General features: G+C 34.8%; 1 protein-coding gene and 1 long non-coding RNA gene across 2 annotated transcripts; both read right to left on the bottom strand.

The window, feature by feature from the left end:
- Positions 1-1,302: 1,302 nt before the first annotated feature.
- On the bottom strand, positions 1,303-5,143 carry LOC138900140 (uncharacterized). Its single transcript, XM_070186849.1, has 8 exons — positions 4,787-5,143; positions 4,080-4,528; positions 3,779-3,998; positions 3,014-3,589; positions 2,605-2,917; positions 1,981-2,099; positions 1,745-1,934; positions 1,303-1,637 (listed from the first exon to the last, which is right to left on the bottom strand). Exons 1-8 carry the CDS (start codon positions 5,141-5,143, stop codon positions 1,303-1,305), a joined length of 2,559 nt encoding a protein of 852 aa, XP_070042950.1.
- Positions 5,144-13,391: 8,248 nt separating this feature from the next.
- Positions 13,392-14,716, bottom strand: LOC104087890 (uncharacterized). Its single transcript, XR_684402.4, has 4 exons — positions 14,559-14,716; positions 14,438-14,476; positions 13,894-13,933; positions 13,392-13,800 (listed from the first exon to the last, which is right to left on the bottom strand). It is a non-coding gene; the product is annotated as an uncharacterized lncRNA (long non-coding RNA).
- Positions 14,717-15,738: the final 1,022 nt, after the last annotated feature.

Below are 15,738 nucleotides of genomic sequence, written 5' to 3'. Positions count from 1 at the left end.
CAATATCCCCTTTTTTCTTTGCGGTCCAATATCAATAGTTCTTTTCTTATCATGATGTATTGATGTCCCCATAATAGAACTTGTCTTTCTTCTAAATGTCGATGGAATTCATGTCTCGAAGTTCTCTATATTTGGAGATACATTCTCCTTTTTCTTTGAGGATAATATTGTTCATCACCTTTACACATTTTGTGGTAGGAGATACATATCTCAATATGAGAACGTCAAAAATATGAGCCATTTGATTCCACCACTTTGTAAATTTGAAACTAACCTCGTTGAAAATTTCAGATTTGTGCATCTCACCAAAAAATTCATATCTTGGTGTAGGAACGTCAAAATTGTAAACCGTTTGATTTCATAAAACTAGACTTCAAAATATAAGACATATCCAAAATTTGGAATCAAAAGTTTTGAGAATCATCCCAGATATTATTTTGAATCTAACTTTAGATTCCGACACGTTGATAGTTTCAGATTTGCGCAGCTTTACCAAATATTTTATATCTTGGTGTGAAAATGTCAAAATCATGAACCGCTTGATTTTATGGAAAATTGTCTTCAAAATCTAAGACCAATCCAAAATTTGGAATCAAACATTTTGAGAATCATCCCAGATATGATTTTGAATCTAACTTTAGATTCCGATACGTTGATAGTTTCATATTTGCGCGGTTTTACCAAAACTTTTATATCTTGATGTAGGAATGTCAAAATCATGAACGGTCTGATTTTATAAAAACTAGACTTCAAAATATAAAATATTTAAAAGAAATAGGATTTAATACTTGTAATATTCTCCTTCTTTACTTCCTTTAGAGCAACAACTTAAGCCCATTTTAAGAAGTAGTCAATTGCAGCCAAGATGTATAGGTGCCCGCCAGAGGACTTTGGCAGTGGTCCAACAATATCTAATCCCCAAGCGTCTAACGACCAGGATGCCACAGCCGGGTGCAACACTTCAAGAGGTTGATGAATAAAATTCACATGGAATTGACAAGCTTTGCATCTTCGAGCGTAGTCCAAGAAATCTTTTACCATTGTCGGCCAATAATATCCCATCCTTTTTATATGAAAGTGGAGCTTTGGTCTAGACTGGTGTGACCCACATACCCCATAATGTGCCTCTTGCAAAGCTTGGAGTGCTTCTTCTTACCCTAAGCATCGCAAGAGTACTCTCTCGAATGACCTTCTGTATAGAGTATCTTTGTAGTAAAGGAAGCGAGGTGCACGATGACGGATTTCAGTCCTTCTCCTCAGATTTTCTGGAAGTATCCCATAGATTAAGTAGTCGATAATGGATTATCGCCATTCTTCTTTCTCAGCTTCAGAAACAACGACAAAATGTTTGAGTTCATTTCCTTCACCTTCAACCTCATTTGGCGGCGGTACTATCCATTTTTGGCAGACAGTAACTAGCGTTTGATCAGGCAGGGCTAACGATGAAGCTAGGGCAGCTAAAGCATCAACCTTCTTATTTTCTTTCCTTGGCACATGTTGAATAGTCACGCCACCGACCCATCCTATTAAGTTTTTAACATAATCATGATATGGGTGTAGTTTAGGTTTCTTGACCTCGTAACTACCTAAAATCTGGTTGATCACCAACTGAGAGTCACCAAAGACTTGCAATTCAACTGCTTCATTTCGACAGCCATTTCAAGCCTAAGTTATAGTGCTTGATACTCAGCAACATTGTTAGAACAGAGGTGCGTCAACGTAAAAGAGTAGGGCAGAACTTCACCTTGAGAAGTGATAAATACTATACCAGCACCAGCTCTTCCGCAATGTGCAGCACCATCAAAGTACATCTTCCATGGAGGTTGAACTTCAATGACCATTGCGTTCTCATCAGGCAGTTCGTCAGTTAGCTCCCAATGATCAGGTATAGGGTGATCTACCAAGAAGTCTACCAATGCTTGTCCTTTTACATCCTTTTAAGGGATGTACAAAATCTCGAATTGTTGAAATTGGAGATACCATCGCTAGTCGATCACTAAGAACAGGTTTTGACATCACGAACTTGATGGTATTTGCTTTAGAAACAAGACGAACAACATGAGCTTGAAAGTAGTGCTTTAACTTTTGAACTGAGAAGACTAATGCCAAACATAACTTTTCAATTGGCGAATAATTCAGCTAGTTTGGTGTCATCATCCTGGTCAAGTAGTAAAGAGAGTTTTCTTTTCCCTCAATATTTTCTCAGGCCAATAGCGCTCCAACAGACCTTTTTTATGCTAAAATATATAGTATCAACGACTTTTCAAGTATAGGGGCTGCTAAACTGGAGGCTTCATCAAGTAAGATTTAATACTCTCAAAGTCATTGCTACACGTTTGGTCCCATTTGAAAGGGACACCTTTCTTCATAAGGCGGCTGAATGGTTGGCACCTCCCAGCTAGGTTTGAGATGTATCTCCTAAGGTACGCTAACTTGCCTTGCAGACTTTTCAATTCGTGAATATCCCGAGGCTCAGGCATTTTCAAGATTGCATCTACTTTGGCTTGATCAATTTCAATCCCTCGATGTCGGACAATGAAACCAAGGAACATTCCGGAAGTAACTCCAAAGGCGCATTTCAATGGTTTCATCCTAAGTTGGTACCTCCGGAGCAACTCAAACACCATTCCAAGTCCTTCAAGTGGTCGCTCTTCTTTCTTGATTTTACCACCAACTCGTCAACATAGCATTCGACATTCTTGTGGAGAAGGTCATCAAGGATATTTTGTATAGCTCTTTGGTAAGTAGCACCAGCGTTCTTCAAGCCAAAAGGCATTACCTTGTAGCAATAAATACCCTTTGGGGTACGGAATTCAGTAAGCTCTTCATCTTTTGGTGCCATACAAATTTGGTTATAGCCCGACGAACCGTCCATGAAAGACATTGCCTCATAACCAGTGGTAGCATCGATCATCAGCTATGGAATAGTAAGTGGGAATTCATCTTTCAGACACGCATTGTTGAGATCCCGGAAGTTAACGCACACTCGAATCTAGCCATTTTTTCTCCTTACAGGGACAATACTTGAAACCCATGTTGGGTATTTAACTTCACGAATAAAACCAGCTTCGATGAGTTTGTTAACTTCACTTTCAATCAATGGAACCAAGTCCGGCCTAAAGCGCCTTTGATCTTGCTTAATAGGACGAGCGCCATTCTTGACTGCAAGGTGATGGACTACTACTTTAGTGTCCAAGCCAGGCATCTCTTTGTAACTCCAAGCAAAGACATCTTTAAACTCCTTGAGTAACTCCATATAAGTGCTTTCTTCATCGGCTACTAGTAAAGCACTTAGATAAGTAGGCCTCGATTCTTCATCAGTGCCAAGGTTTACTTCTTTCAAAGTGTCCACTGTTGTTTTTACCCCTTCTTCAAGTTCAGGCGGAGCATCCTTTGCATCTTCATCTTCTTGAGGGTCCCTATCGTTGAAGGATATATGGTAACACAATGAAACATCCTCCAATTTCTCATCATCCTCCATTAGAATTGAAACACCATTCTCGCCTAGTGCACTAATGTGATATGAAGAACCTACACTTTCTTCATCTTTATCATATTCCTTAGTGTAGACCACGGTATATGGCTTTACCTTCAGTACCTCATCATACAAAACTATGACTTAAATTTGTTGCTTCATTCTAGAAGGAACCAGAATTTGGAAATCCTTAGAGATCTTCTGAATTTTGGGTGAAGCTGGTATTCTTGTATTTCGATAATTTGTCTAGAACTTATTCCCCTTCTTTAATAGACCCAATCTCTCAAATACGAAAGTTCTCACAGTTGATTTTCCAAGTCGATCAAAGACAGAAGGCTTGTTAGAAGCATCAGATTTGTCTTCTACAGTGATATAATTGCTGCTCGCACTCCTTATAAAGATGCGCATTGGTGACTGTTGCTTGTATCCCAAACCTTCATGTGGTTGCCCCGTCGCAGCTTCTAATGGGAGCTTCCCTAACTTTGATAGCTCATTGGGATTGTATCTAACTTTTGCAAATAGCCTGTAAGCGTTAGGATCAAAACCTTCATTTGTTCGTTTTATAGGGAGTGCCACATTCTACAAACGATTTTGGGCTACAAACCCTGCAAGTGGCTTCGAGGACAACTTTACTGCCTCAATTTGTTTTACCGGAAGAGTTAACTTATTTAGCATGTTAGTTTGGAGATTAGATGATTCACCTTCATCTTTCTTCCTTTTAGGGACATATTGGAGCGCAAGACTTACTTTCTTGTCATAAGACGCAATATCCCCTCTATGAGATTTATTCATGTTGGGTTGTACCTCCTCAGTAACAGCTTTGGCGCTAGCAGCCATCACCTCAGCTCTTTTAGTTGTGGGCTCATTATTCTTATTTTTCATGCCATCATCAGCTTTTAGCTCCTTCACAATGTGATTCTTCGAGTAAAACTTTGCATCAGCGAAGTGTGACTCAGCCTCGGTAAATGGCTCATCATCAACAATGATCTTCTTCTCAACTTCACCTTCGTAGTATTTCAAATATTGATGGTAGGTAGATGGAACCACTTTATTCTTATGTATCCAAGGCCTTCCAAGTAAGAAATTGTATGAAGTATTTGCATCGATCACATGCAGCCATGCACTTGATTGAATATCTTCAATGGTGATTCCCAACCCGATCGCACCTATGGCTCTTTGCCCCCCTTGGTTGAATCCTTAGATCATCACATGACTTTCTGAGAGTTCACTAATGGGAATACCAAGTTCTTTCACTGTGCGAATTGTCAAGATGTTCACTGAGGATCCTCCATCAACCAAAATTCAATTTACCTTTTCATCATGCATATAGCCAACCAGGTACAATGGGTGGTTATGAGGAGTGTCAGCTAGCAGAAGATCATCATTTGTGAACGTGACTTTTTCCTCGCACGTGTTAACTTCTTGAGGAATAGACTCGATGAGATTTTCTAAAGATGGTGCCAATAGTAGGTCATCACTCTTTTCTTCCCCTTTATCAGCATTGCAACAAGAGGCCTCAATACCATCACGGGAAATTTTCATGCGGAACCAACATGGAAAGAAATCCTCCAAGGTCACTAGATGTCGTGGCTTTTGAGGGTGGTGCACCTCCATTTTTGCTTTCTTCAAACGCCTAACTGGATTCTGCTTCATTGGTTCTTTTACCATTATTTTCCTTGTTGGTTGTTCTATTGATTCTATTTATGGGCTTCTTTTGTGGCGCCTACGATGAGTCACCAACGTCCAACCTTCATCATCATCAGGTTGATCGACTTCAACTTTATTGTTCTCCAGTAATTCTCCGTCTTTACTTTCTTTAAAACCATATAGTTTATCTGGACTGAATGAGCCAAAGGTGATAAAGACTTGGTTTGCACTTGCTTTCTCATCTTCAAGCACGATCTTCTTTTCATGAGCCAAATCCATCCATAACATTGTCCTTGAAGACAAATCACTTCTCTAGAGGGTGGCTCACAAGTCGATGGTATTTGCAGTAATTTGGGTCATTCGTTTTACTAGCTTCATTTGGCCGCTTATCTCCGGAAGCTCAATGAGATTTAACTCGAGGAGTTCTTCAAAACTTGATGGCACATCAGAATACAGAAATGGGTACTCCTTCTCTTGCATTTCCTTTAGAGTCAACTTCCCACTTGGTTTATCTTGAAAAGAAGTGGATTTCGTACTCTGCTTCTTGCTCACCATTGTTGTGAACTTCACAGGTGATCTTTTCACATTCATAGCTTCTTTGTTTTTATACATGGGTACAAACTTGCTCCATTTCCTAACTTCTTGCTTGTCGTTCCCTTTGCAAGGCTCATAGATAGGAAACCTTTCATTTCCAGCGGAGGCCATGCTTAAATCCATGTCATGGGCTCAAGTTGTGAGTTCTTAAAATGTGCTAGGCTTGATACCTTGCAAGATGTAGCAGAGTCCCCAATGCATGCCTTGTATGCACATCTCTATGCCAAAAGCTTCACTAAGCCTCTCTTTGCAGTTGAGGCTTGCATTCCTCCAATGATTGATAAAGTCAATAACTGGTTCACTCTTTCGTTGACGAGTATTTGTAAGTTGTATCTTACTCACAGTATATCTCGTGCTATAAAAGCGATTGAGGAACTCTTCCTCTAGTTGATCTCAACTATTAATAGATCCAGCCTCGAGGTCTGTGTACCAGTCAAAAGCATTCCTTTTAGCGAGCGAACAAACTGCTTGACGAGGTAATCTCTATAAGTCCCAGCATTGTTGCACGCTTCAAAGAAGTGTGCCACATATTGCTTTGGATTACTTTTACCAACAAACTGTTGAAATTTTGGAGGTTGATACCCAGCATGCATCTTCAACATACCGACCGTGGCAGTGTATGGCTTTGCATATGTAAGGGAGGACTTGGCATCAACTTCATACTTACTCTTAATGGTTCATTAAATGAACTCCTTCATTTGATCGATTGGAATCATCCTTTCAGATGAGACATGGATAGCCTTAGAGGATGCTACTTGTCTTGGGGGAGAATCACTCTCTGGAACTTCTGGGAGTATGCCAAGTGTGTGGGTGGATTCTTCTTTCATTAAGATTCCCACCCTATTTGTTAGCTTGTCGATTCTAGCATCTTGATTTTGCATGCACTTCGTCAAGCTAGCGATTGCTTCCGTCAATTTTTCTAACTGCTCCTCCACAGATGAAGTGTTTGTCACCATGGCTTGCATGATTGTCGTGGACGATGGAGAGTAGCGTGGATTGTCACACATATTGATCCTCGATTGGCTCACACTATGTGGTGTAAGTGGAGAGGATTCATCACTTGAAGCATCATCATTTTCCTTCACAGCAGAGTGCTTAGATCCGGAGAGGTCAAGCAGAGCAAGAGTTTTCTTGATCTTTTCAGCAACATCGCTTTCTCCTTCTGGTGCGCTTGTGGAGGATCTTGCTCCTTTTGAGGATGAAGATCCGAAAATATGGGTTGATGCGGATGGCACATGGGATGCTTGTTGTCCTAACGAGCTTGCTTTGCTTCTCGTAACTGGTCCAAAGCTTCCAAAAGTAACATCGAGGATGCTTTCCACATCAGCATAGAACCTGGAGTTAGCAGCCTAGGTGGAAGTTGATCCGGGGTTGATTTTCTTGAAACTATTTTGATGTTCTTAAACTTTGGTGATTGAAAATTTGAGATGAGAGGTAGGGATTGTCCCACTGAGCGTTCTAGAATTTGTAGACAATAAATTGCATCGAGAGAATAAAATCAAGACCGAAAAATATTACAACAATCGTAGTATTTTATTTCAAATAATATGAGTGTACAATCTCTATAAATCCTCTGATTCTTCTTTTCAATAGTAAATAAATTTATGGGCCTTTGAGCTTGATCTTGAACCTATATTTGTTGTCATGAACGATGATCTTGAATTCAACTAGCACAAACTTTGATTTGAACTCGTACTCCTTGAATCTTGATTTGTTCTTCGTTCTTGATTTGTTGAACTTGAACTTGATTGCTTGAAACTTATGGAAGAATTTGCAGCGTTTGATCCACGAGCTCTTTCTTGCTTCTTGTTATAACTTCTGATGTCTTTTGAGTTATGAAGACCCCTATTTATAGTTGTGGGAGGGAAGAGTTTTGATAAGAACAAACTCTTTCCGACCAATCAAATTGAAGTATGACAAGGCCACATTTGATTGGCCAGAATATGTCACTTACATACGTGGCACGATTTCATTGGCCTTTTAATTTGACTTGGCATGCTTTGTCATTTTGACACGTGGCACGATCCTATTGGCTCTTTCGTTTGACTTGGCGTGCCACGTTATTTGATACGTAGGCATCAATTTGGGTCTCTAGGAAGATGAAATTTTGGGTTTAATGAAGTGGGCTCATCACTTTATTTAGCCCAATTAAATAGGCTAGCCCAATGGATTAAGACTTATTGTTGGACTTATATAATTAATTCAATTATATTAGCCCACAATATTTATTTGGACTAATATATCTTGAACTTAAAATATAGTCCAAATTATTTTATGGATTTAATTTTAATAAATTTTGCATGCCTACAAATATATTCATACATTTAATTTTTTTCTTAACGTTAATTTTCAAGATATATAAGTAGCATTATTAAATTTATCGGTAACATTACCGTGAACAAATTCCAAGTCCACGTTCTTAATCATGCTTAATAAAATATTTTTAATAAAAATTATAAAATCAAAGCTCATTGATTTATCAGCCAAGTTATACCCATTGATCCAATAAATAAAATATCCATATTTAGTACAATGACATATCAGATTAATACTTTCAAGAAAATAATACTAACAGATAAAGCTTTAAAAACTTAATATCAAACACAAATATCTTTGAAACTTTTTTAAAATTTTTTTATTGACAATAATAAACTATCATTCGTTAAACAAATCTGTTTTTATTATTTCAAATAGATATAAAAAAATAAATATTTTTTATTATTTTTATATTTAAAATATGTGGATGTATGATTATGATTAAACAAATTGAGTGCCACGAAAAAATTAAATGTATGGATATATTATAAAAATTATAAATAAAATAATATAAAGTTATTTTAATTATAAGTAAAATACCTAGGTAAAAATATATTATATAGTATATAATATAGAATGTATTATATAAATGAGAAGATTTATAATGGCAATGGCATAATAGACTTTTCAATTAAAATTATTATAAAATCTGGCCAAGGTGATTTTTGTGATAAATAGAGCAAAGTAAACTAATTTTTATGTAACAAAAGAAAGAAAAATGACTTTTGAGTAATAAACACAAAGTTGAATGATTTTTACGTAACAAAAAGAAGAAAAATGACTTTTGCGTAATGAACACATAGTTAAATGACCACCCGTGAAATTTACTTCTCTTTTTGTCGCTCCCTCTCCCTCTCTCCCCGGCTCCCCCTATATTTCTTCTTCTAACTCTCCTCTCTCTCATGGTTTAGGGAGCCTGATAATATGCAAAATTGTTATTCTTTTCCTAACGAGAAAAATAATTTTGCCTATTTTTTTTCTATCTTTCCTCTCTCCTTTTATTTTATTGTTTTCTTCGAAAAAAATATATTTTCTGATGATTCTCTTTCTACAACCAATGACCCTAGTCCATACTACAAAAGATATATGCTTCTGCTCTTTTGTTTTTTGATTTTCACGCTGTTTTTTGCTGATGAGTAAATTGCAAATTTAATTTATTCTAAAAATTTCAACAATTTTGTATTATTCACAAAGAGGTATCTGTTGGTATTTTTGTGTATATCACAATGTATACTTGTGTGTATCCTATTGTATATCGTGATATATAACTTATGCATCACTAACATATATATATATATATATATATATATATATATAAAAACAAAGAAGAAAAATAAAGTTGTGATATACATTTCGGTATACACATTATTTGATGTGATATACAAATAATGTGATTATTTTTATGTTATATACTTGGATATAGAGACTAATAAATTATAGACAACTATATTTATAATTTCATATCTTTGATATACGAAGAATGGAATAAAAATTTGATATACATTGTGATATATACAAAGAAGAAAATTAAAGTTGTGGTATACATTTTGATATACACATTATTATTGTGATATACAATTATCAGGCTACCTAATGCCAATAAATAAAAAATAAGTTAATTCTAGCCTATGAGTAGCCTGAGTTGATACGCAACACTAAATTACCCCATATAAGGCTTTGTATTAGTCAACGTAGCAGAATTCGTATATTAGTCAACATAAAGCATAATCCCAACATGCAACATTTCTACATGGAAGGATCAATCAATGGCATGTATTAAAAAGAACAATTAACCTAAATAGTCGCACACCTAACTGCTTATACTAAAAATAGCTGATGAATATATAATTATACAACAACAACAAGAAGCCCAGTAAAATTTCACAAGTGAGGTATGGGGAGGGTAAAGTGTACCTAGATCTTACCTCTACTTAATGAAGGTAGAGAGGCTGGTGAATATATAATTATATATAAAAAAAATATAATTGTACATAATGAGTATTATATTTATGTATATCGGCTAAAAAAAGTAAACAGTAAATCCAACTAGATATTTGTGTAATGATCCCGGGGGCTTCGACTATCAGACACTATGGACCAAAGTTTGGGCCTTCTTCTAACTAATAGATCGGCCCACTATAGATGGACTTAAATTGTGTTGTTTGCACTTTGCATGGATAATATCTTGAAAATTTTACCTCCTGTAGTAAAGTTTTACAACCTATTTATTATAAATAAAAATCATTTTAAAATATTATTTTATATAGCTATCTTTTAGGTTTTATAGCAAAATATATATTTATGGTCACTCCCTACGATTAAGTCATAAAATACGGTATCTAATATTTTTCTCTCACATTCTTTCAGTTTATTCTCTCACTAAATTACCGCACAGTTCTCTCTCCACAAAATTCTCTCACAAAATTCTTAATTCTCTCTCCACGCTCTCTCTCTCACACAACATTGTCCTCTCCATTGTTGAAGCACGATTCTCCTTTATCAACGCCATTATCTTCCTCAATTTTTAATTTTATTTGCTTCAAAAAGTTGTGGCAAGTGTTAAAGTTTTTAGCTTTTGGCCGGTTAAAGCTTCTTCTTTTTTTCTTTAATATATTTTTTTAAAATATTCACCATTGTTTAGTTTTCACCAGAAAATTTGAAATTTCCTCTTCAATGGCTGATTTAACAACCCAGAAAAGGGTTACCAGAGGTAAACCCACCAAAGCACTAAATTTCGATGGTCCATCTTTCGATTTGCAAATCACTCAAGCGGAACCAGTATTTGCAGATTCATTAGTAACTACTGAAATCGAAAAGAGAACAAAAATACACAATGACCTTATGAAACAAGGTCAAGTTGAGAAATCTTCGAAAAAATCAACACTTCCTGATGTGGAAAAGAGAAGAAAACTCATGGGTGATGCTTTAGGGAGTAAGGGAAAAGATGTCTCTAAAGAAACTAGCTCGGAAACACAGAGCGACAAGGTAATTGTAGATGTATTTTTATATATTTGAGTCCTCAAACATTGATTATTAGCTTGTACAGTGGTTGTCTCTTCTTGTATGTAGATGTATTTATATGTATTTGATAGTTCCTACACTAATTTTTACGTTTTAACGTGATTTTGTAGTTAGATGTATTTATATGTATTTTAGTTCATTCAACAACATTTTTAAATACACTAGTTGTTCTATATTTAGTTATGTATTCACCCTAAATGTATTCATATGTATTCTCAAGCCAATCGTATTCTGCTGTATTTAACTGTGTCAATCTACTTTTTCAGGGATTGTGGGTTGTATGTCACAGCATGCGCAGAGTATTTGAGTACTTATGGATTGGTTCCACAAACAACCTTTGATGCCAATTTACTCCGTTAAAGATATGTTGCCCTCCTTTGGGACTATGCTATGCGGAAGATAGACGACGATGCCATAAGCGACAATGAAGCACCCGCAAAGATTGTTAGGCAAATCACATATTCGGATACTTCTGTGAAGATAGTTTTAGAATAGTTTCATGTAAATCGGATTGTATTTGTAGCTTATTACTGAATACATCATGATTTTACTCGACATTTGTCGTTTTTGAATACATGAATGTATTTTGTCTTTAAGGTGTTTATGAATGAAACCACAACAGTCTTTAAGTTACGCTATTAATTCATATATTATGTTATATTTATGTATTAATAATAATCCACATACTTCTATTATGTATTTATATAGTTGTATTATGTTGATACATATCCCTGCTATATTCAGTATAGTTTAATAGTTTTAAATCCCTGTTATAATCCAGCTATATTCTGCAATATTTGAATGATAGGCAGTAGTGTATTCAATTGTATTTTACTATATTTATTAAATTTCAATGATAGCCAATGTTGTATTCAATGGTTGTTTAAATGTCCTCCTATATACATGTCATGTTATATTCAGCATAATTCAATTGCGTACAGATACAAAAAATATCATTCAAGCTATATTATAAAGTCAAAACACTATATTTAGTGTTAATCTAACTTGTATGTATTTTTGTTTTACTGTATTTCAGTGTATTTAAATAATAGACAGTGTTATATTCATTATGTTGTATTCATTGTATTTTACTGTATTTATTATATTTTCAGACTTAACTATGTTCAGTGATTATATTCTGTTTTTATTCCTAACGTTTGTATTCTACTATATTTATGTATTAGTATACTCTTCCACATAATTTTATTTCAAGCTATATTAAAAAGTCAAAACACCATATTTTATGTTAATCTAACTTGTATGTATTTTTGTTTTACTTAATTTCAGTGTATTTAAATGACATACAATGTTGTATTAACTGTATATTTTTGTTTTACTATATTTTAGTGTATTTAAATGATTGACAGTGTTGTATTCATTGTATTTTACTGTATTTATTATATTTTCAGACTTAGCTATGTTCAGTGATTATATTATATTTTTTTATTTCCAAACGTTTGTATTTTACTGTATTAGTATAATCTTCCACATAGTTATATTATTTTTTCAACAGTTTTTGTGGAATTGAATTACATATGTATTCAATTTTTTGGTTAAACTTGCCATCTATTTATGTGGTTACGTGTATCACTTCCAAGCAGAATCTCGAATGGTATCAGTGGAAAAAAATTATCAAACGATACGAGGGAAAAAAAGGAGTGAAACTCTGAAGGTGGCTCTATTTTTTGTGTTTGACGTTTGCAGAATCTTCTCATAAATTGGATTGCTAATGTTGTGTGTTTTAATGGTGTTTGTTGAGTTATATTAGGAGTGTGTCACGTTAATTTATCCACTTTCCGTTTTTAAATAGCTGGAGGGACCTATTTTTACGTTGATTTCTGTTACGGTATTCGTAAATACATAGTGTAAATACACCTGAATACATAAACGTACAACTATGTTTTCCTGTTTTTTAGCCAAGTTTTCCTACTGTATTCATGAATACAATAGATTGAATACATTAAATACTTGGCCATAACAACTGAAAAGACAACTATAGGATGTAATTAAGTATATGGTAGCTATAGGAAGTTAATAGCCACTAAACAATAGTTATTTATGAAAATTCCTCTAATATATTAGTTAATATCCACTAAACAATAGTCATTTATGAAAATTCCTCTAATATGTTTGTTCACTACTATTCGGATACATGCTAGTATGTCCTATCAGCATAGCATATGTATCGACGCACCCAATCAACCAAAACTTGTGTTTTCTTTATACTGATAACCTTTCAAGTTCGCCGAATACTGGATAGCCAGTAGAATAGGTCTTGTATGATGTAATTTAAGAGCATTACTTTACTGTAATTCAAGAACTATTAGTCATTAGTCAGTCATGAAACTGAAACTTTGACATTAAAGTTATGCGAGGACCCGCACAGGATTAACTTTTTACATCAGAAAGATCAAAACACATATTCTCACTTTGGGCGGTAGTAAAACAAACTTGGAAAATAGAAAAAACAAGATTGAGTACTAATTAAGTCCTACATGGGTGGCGACTATGCCGTAGTCACAAACAAAGTTGGGGTCGATTATATGAATTTTCACCGTTTAATTAAGGGCATTTGGTCCTGTTGCCATGAGTAGTCATGTCTGTATAGCATTTGCCGCACACTTGTCTATTACCAGAAGTGCCAGGAGGAACACATTTGCACCTTACACAACAAGTCCCACAGGCTCTGGTGCATACATTTGGCCTTGAGTGTGAGCTACATCACACTTTGCACAGTCCTCCACAATCTATTCCCAACAAAAAAGAGCTATCAAAACTCAAGTTTTTCTTCTTGTTCTATTCCTTTTAAATTGAAACAGATTGAGAAAATTGATGCTTACCTACATACAGTAAAAGCCTCCTGTTAGCTCCTTTCACCACCTAATAAAGATTTGCACATACAATGTCAAACAACAAGGTAAGAGAAAAATTATTCATAGTTAAAGTCCATCCACTTTGTTGTTAAGAAAATAACTTTTGGCCAAACTGTAGCTCATGATGTAAGTATTTTAGAAGCTGGTTAGAGAGGGTTTTCCAAAAATTATATAATGAAATAACAACCATGTCCACAAATTAACGTAGACATCCTAAACATTTGAAGCGTGAATAATGTAAAATGAGGGGCTTACATTAGTAAATCAAAAAGACAGATGGGCCAAGCTTTGATAATCAACCTCAAAAAATAATGCTGGTCATTTTTTCAACCAATATGGAACACTCTAACACAGTTCACTCTTTTTGGAAAGTTCGGTGAATTATAAATCAATTTAACCACGACCCACAACTTATCTTGAATGACTTTTCATATTTTTAGGACAAAAAATTATGCTGTTTAGTTGAAGTATCAATTTTTGGTTTAGTGATGGAAAAAGAGTAAAGAAATACCTGAGTTTCGTTTTCTTCAATATCAATATCAGAAGAGACCTGGACAGAAAAGAACATTAGACTAGTTCCACAAAAAGAACACTAAATCATATGGGAGTTAGGTGAATAGTTTAAACTTTACATGAGTAAGTAGGCAGAAGAGGAAGAAGGGGAAAAGTAGAAGCAATCTTGAAGTCATTTTTGTTGAGTTTTTTGAATGAGACAGAATGTTTCCTTGGTCTTTGCCTAAGTTTCTTTGTAGTTTGGTATGTGACTACTTTAATTTGGGACTTCTTTTTTGGGTGTAAGAAAATCAGTGCCTGCATTTTATAGGAATCTCGTGATGTAATTGCCCCAAGTTTTACTTTGAAATATAACAGCTTATTCATGCACCCAACATGGATCCTCAAAGTGGAACAGTCAATCCTCGTCTTCCCTACTTTTTTTTTTCTTCTTTTATTGTTATTCACTTTACTATATTTTGACCCACTCATGAGCGGAGTTAGATTGCTGGTAGCGGGTTCGGACGAATCCAATAGTTTTGGTTCGAGCTCTATATTTATCTTTAAAAATTTATTGAAGGTATAAAAATTATTAATTTAGAACTTAGTAAACGATTAAAATTTCAAACTCATAAGCTTAAAATTCTGACTCCGCCTCTGAACCCACCATATTCAAAATTTACTAGCTCGATTAACTCGATTGGCTAGACCCACAGGGAGCGGTAGCAAGCTCCCACCAAAAGTTGTTCATTTATAGGGTTTATAGTAAGTACTAATTTATTACTTATTACAATTGATTATATCATGAAGTCATGGTGATGGTATTAATTAAATCTACTTATACTCTATACTTATAGAAATTTGTTATAAGGAGTGTTGTATCTATTAACTTGATCAAAAAACTTACCAGAGTGCTAAACATATAGCATTAATTGTCTCTTAATTAGCACATACAACTTTACATGTAGGAAATGCTACTCTAATTATGTGAGTTCAAAGCTAAGCTTTCCGACAAACTTTTGGTGTTAAAAGAGTAGGAGTGTGACCATGAGAATTCGAACTTCGAATTATTGAATAGAAAATTAGAAATTTATTGGAGTCGATTAATATATGATTCCTCTTATTCATTTTATTTACAAAACGTGATTTACGTTAAGAAGTCTTTTCATAATTAAACTGTTTTAAACATTTGAATGTAAGCCTACGATAAACCTTGTCTCTTCCGGTTCTTAAGAATAAAGTGGAGAATAGTATTCTGCCTTTAATTTGTAACTATACTATTGCTTCTGTGTTTGGCCAATTTTGGAAGTTTCAGTAGGC

Source organism: Nicotiana tomentosiformis, chromosome 10 (genome assembly GCF_000390325.3).
Source record: "Nicotiana tomentosiformis chromosome 10, ASM39032v3, whole genome shotgun sequence".
Taxonomy (NCBI): Eukaryota; Viridiplantae; Streptophyta; class Magnoliopsida; order Solanales; family Solanaceae; genus Nicotiana; species Nicotiana tomentosiformis.
Note: the sequence above shows the minus strand (reverse complement) of the source record. Positions and strands in the feature narration are given on the sequence as shown.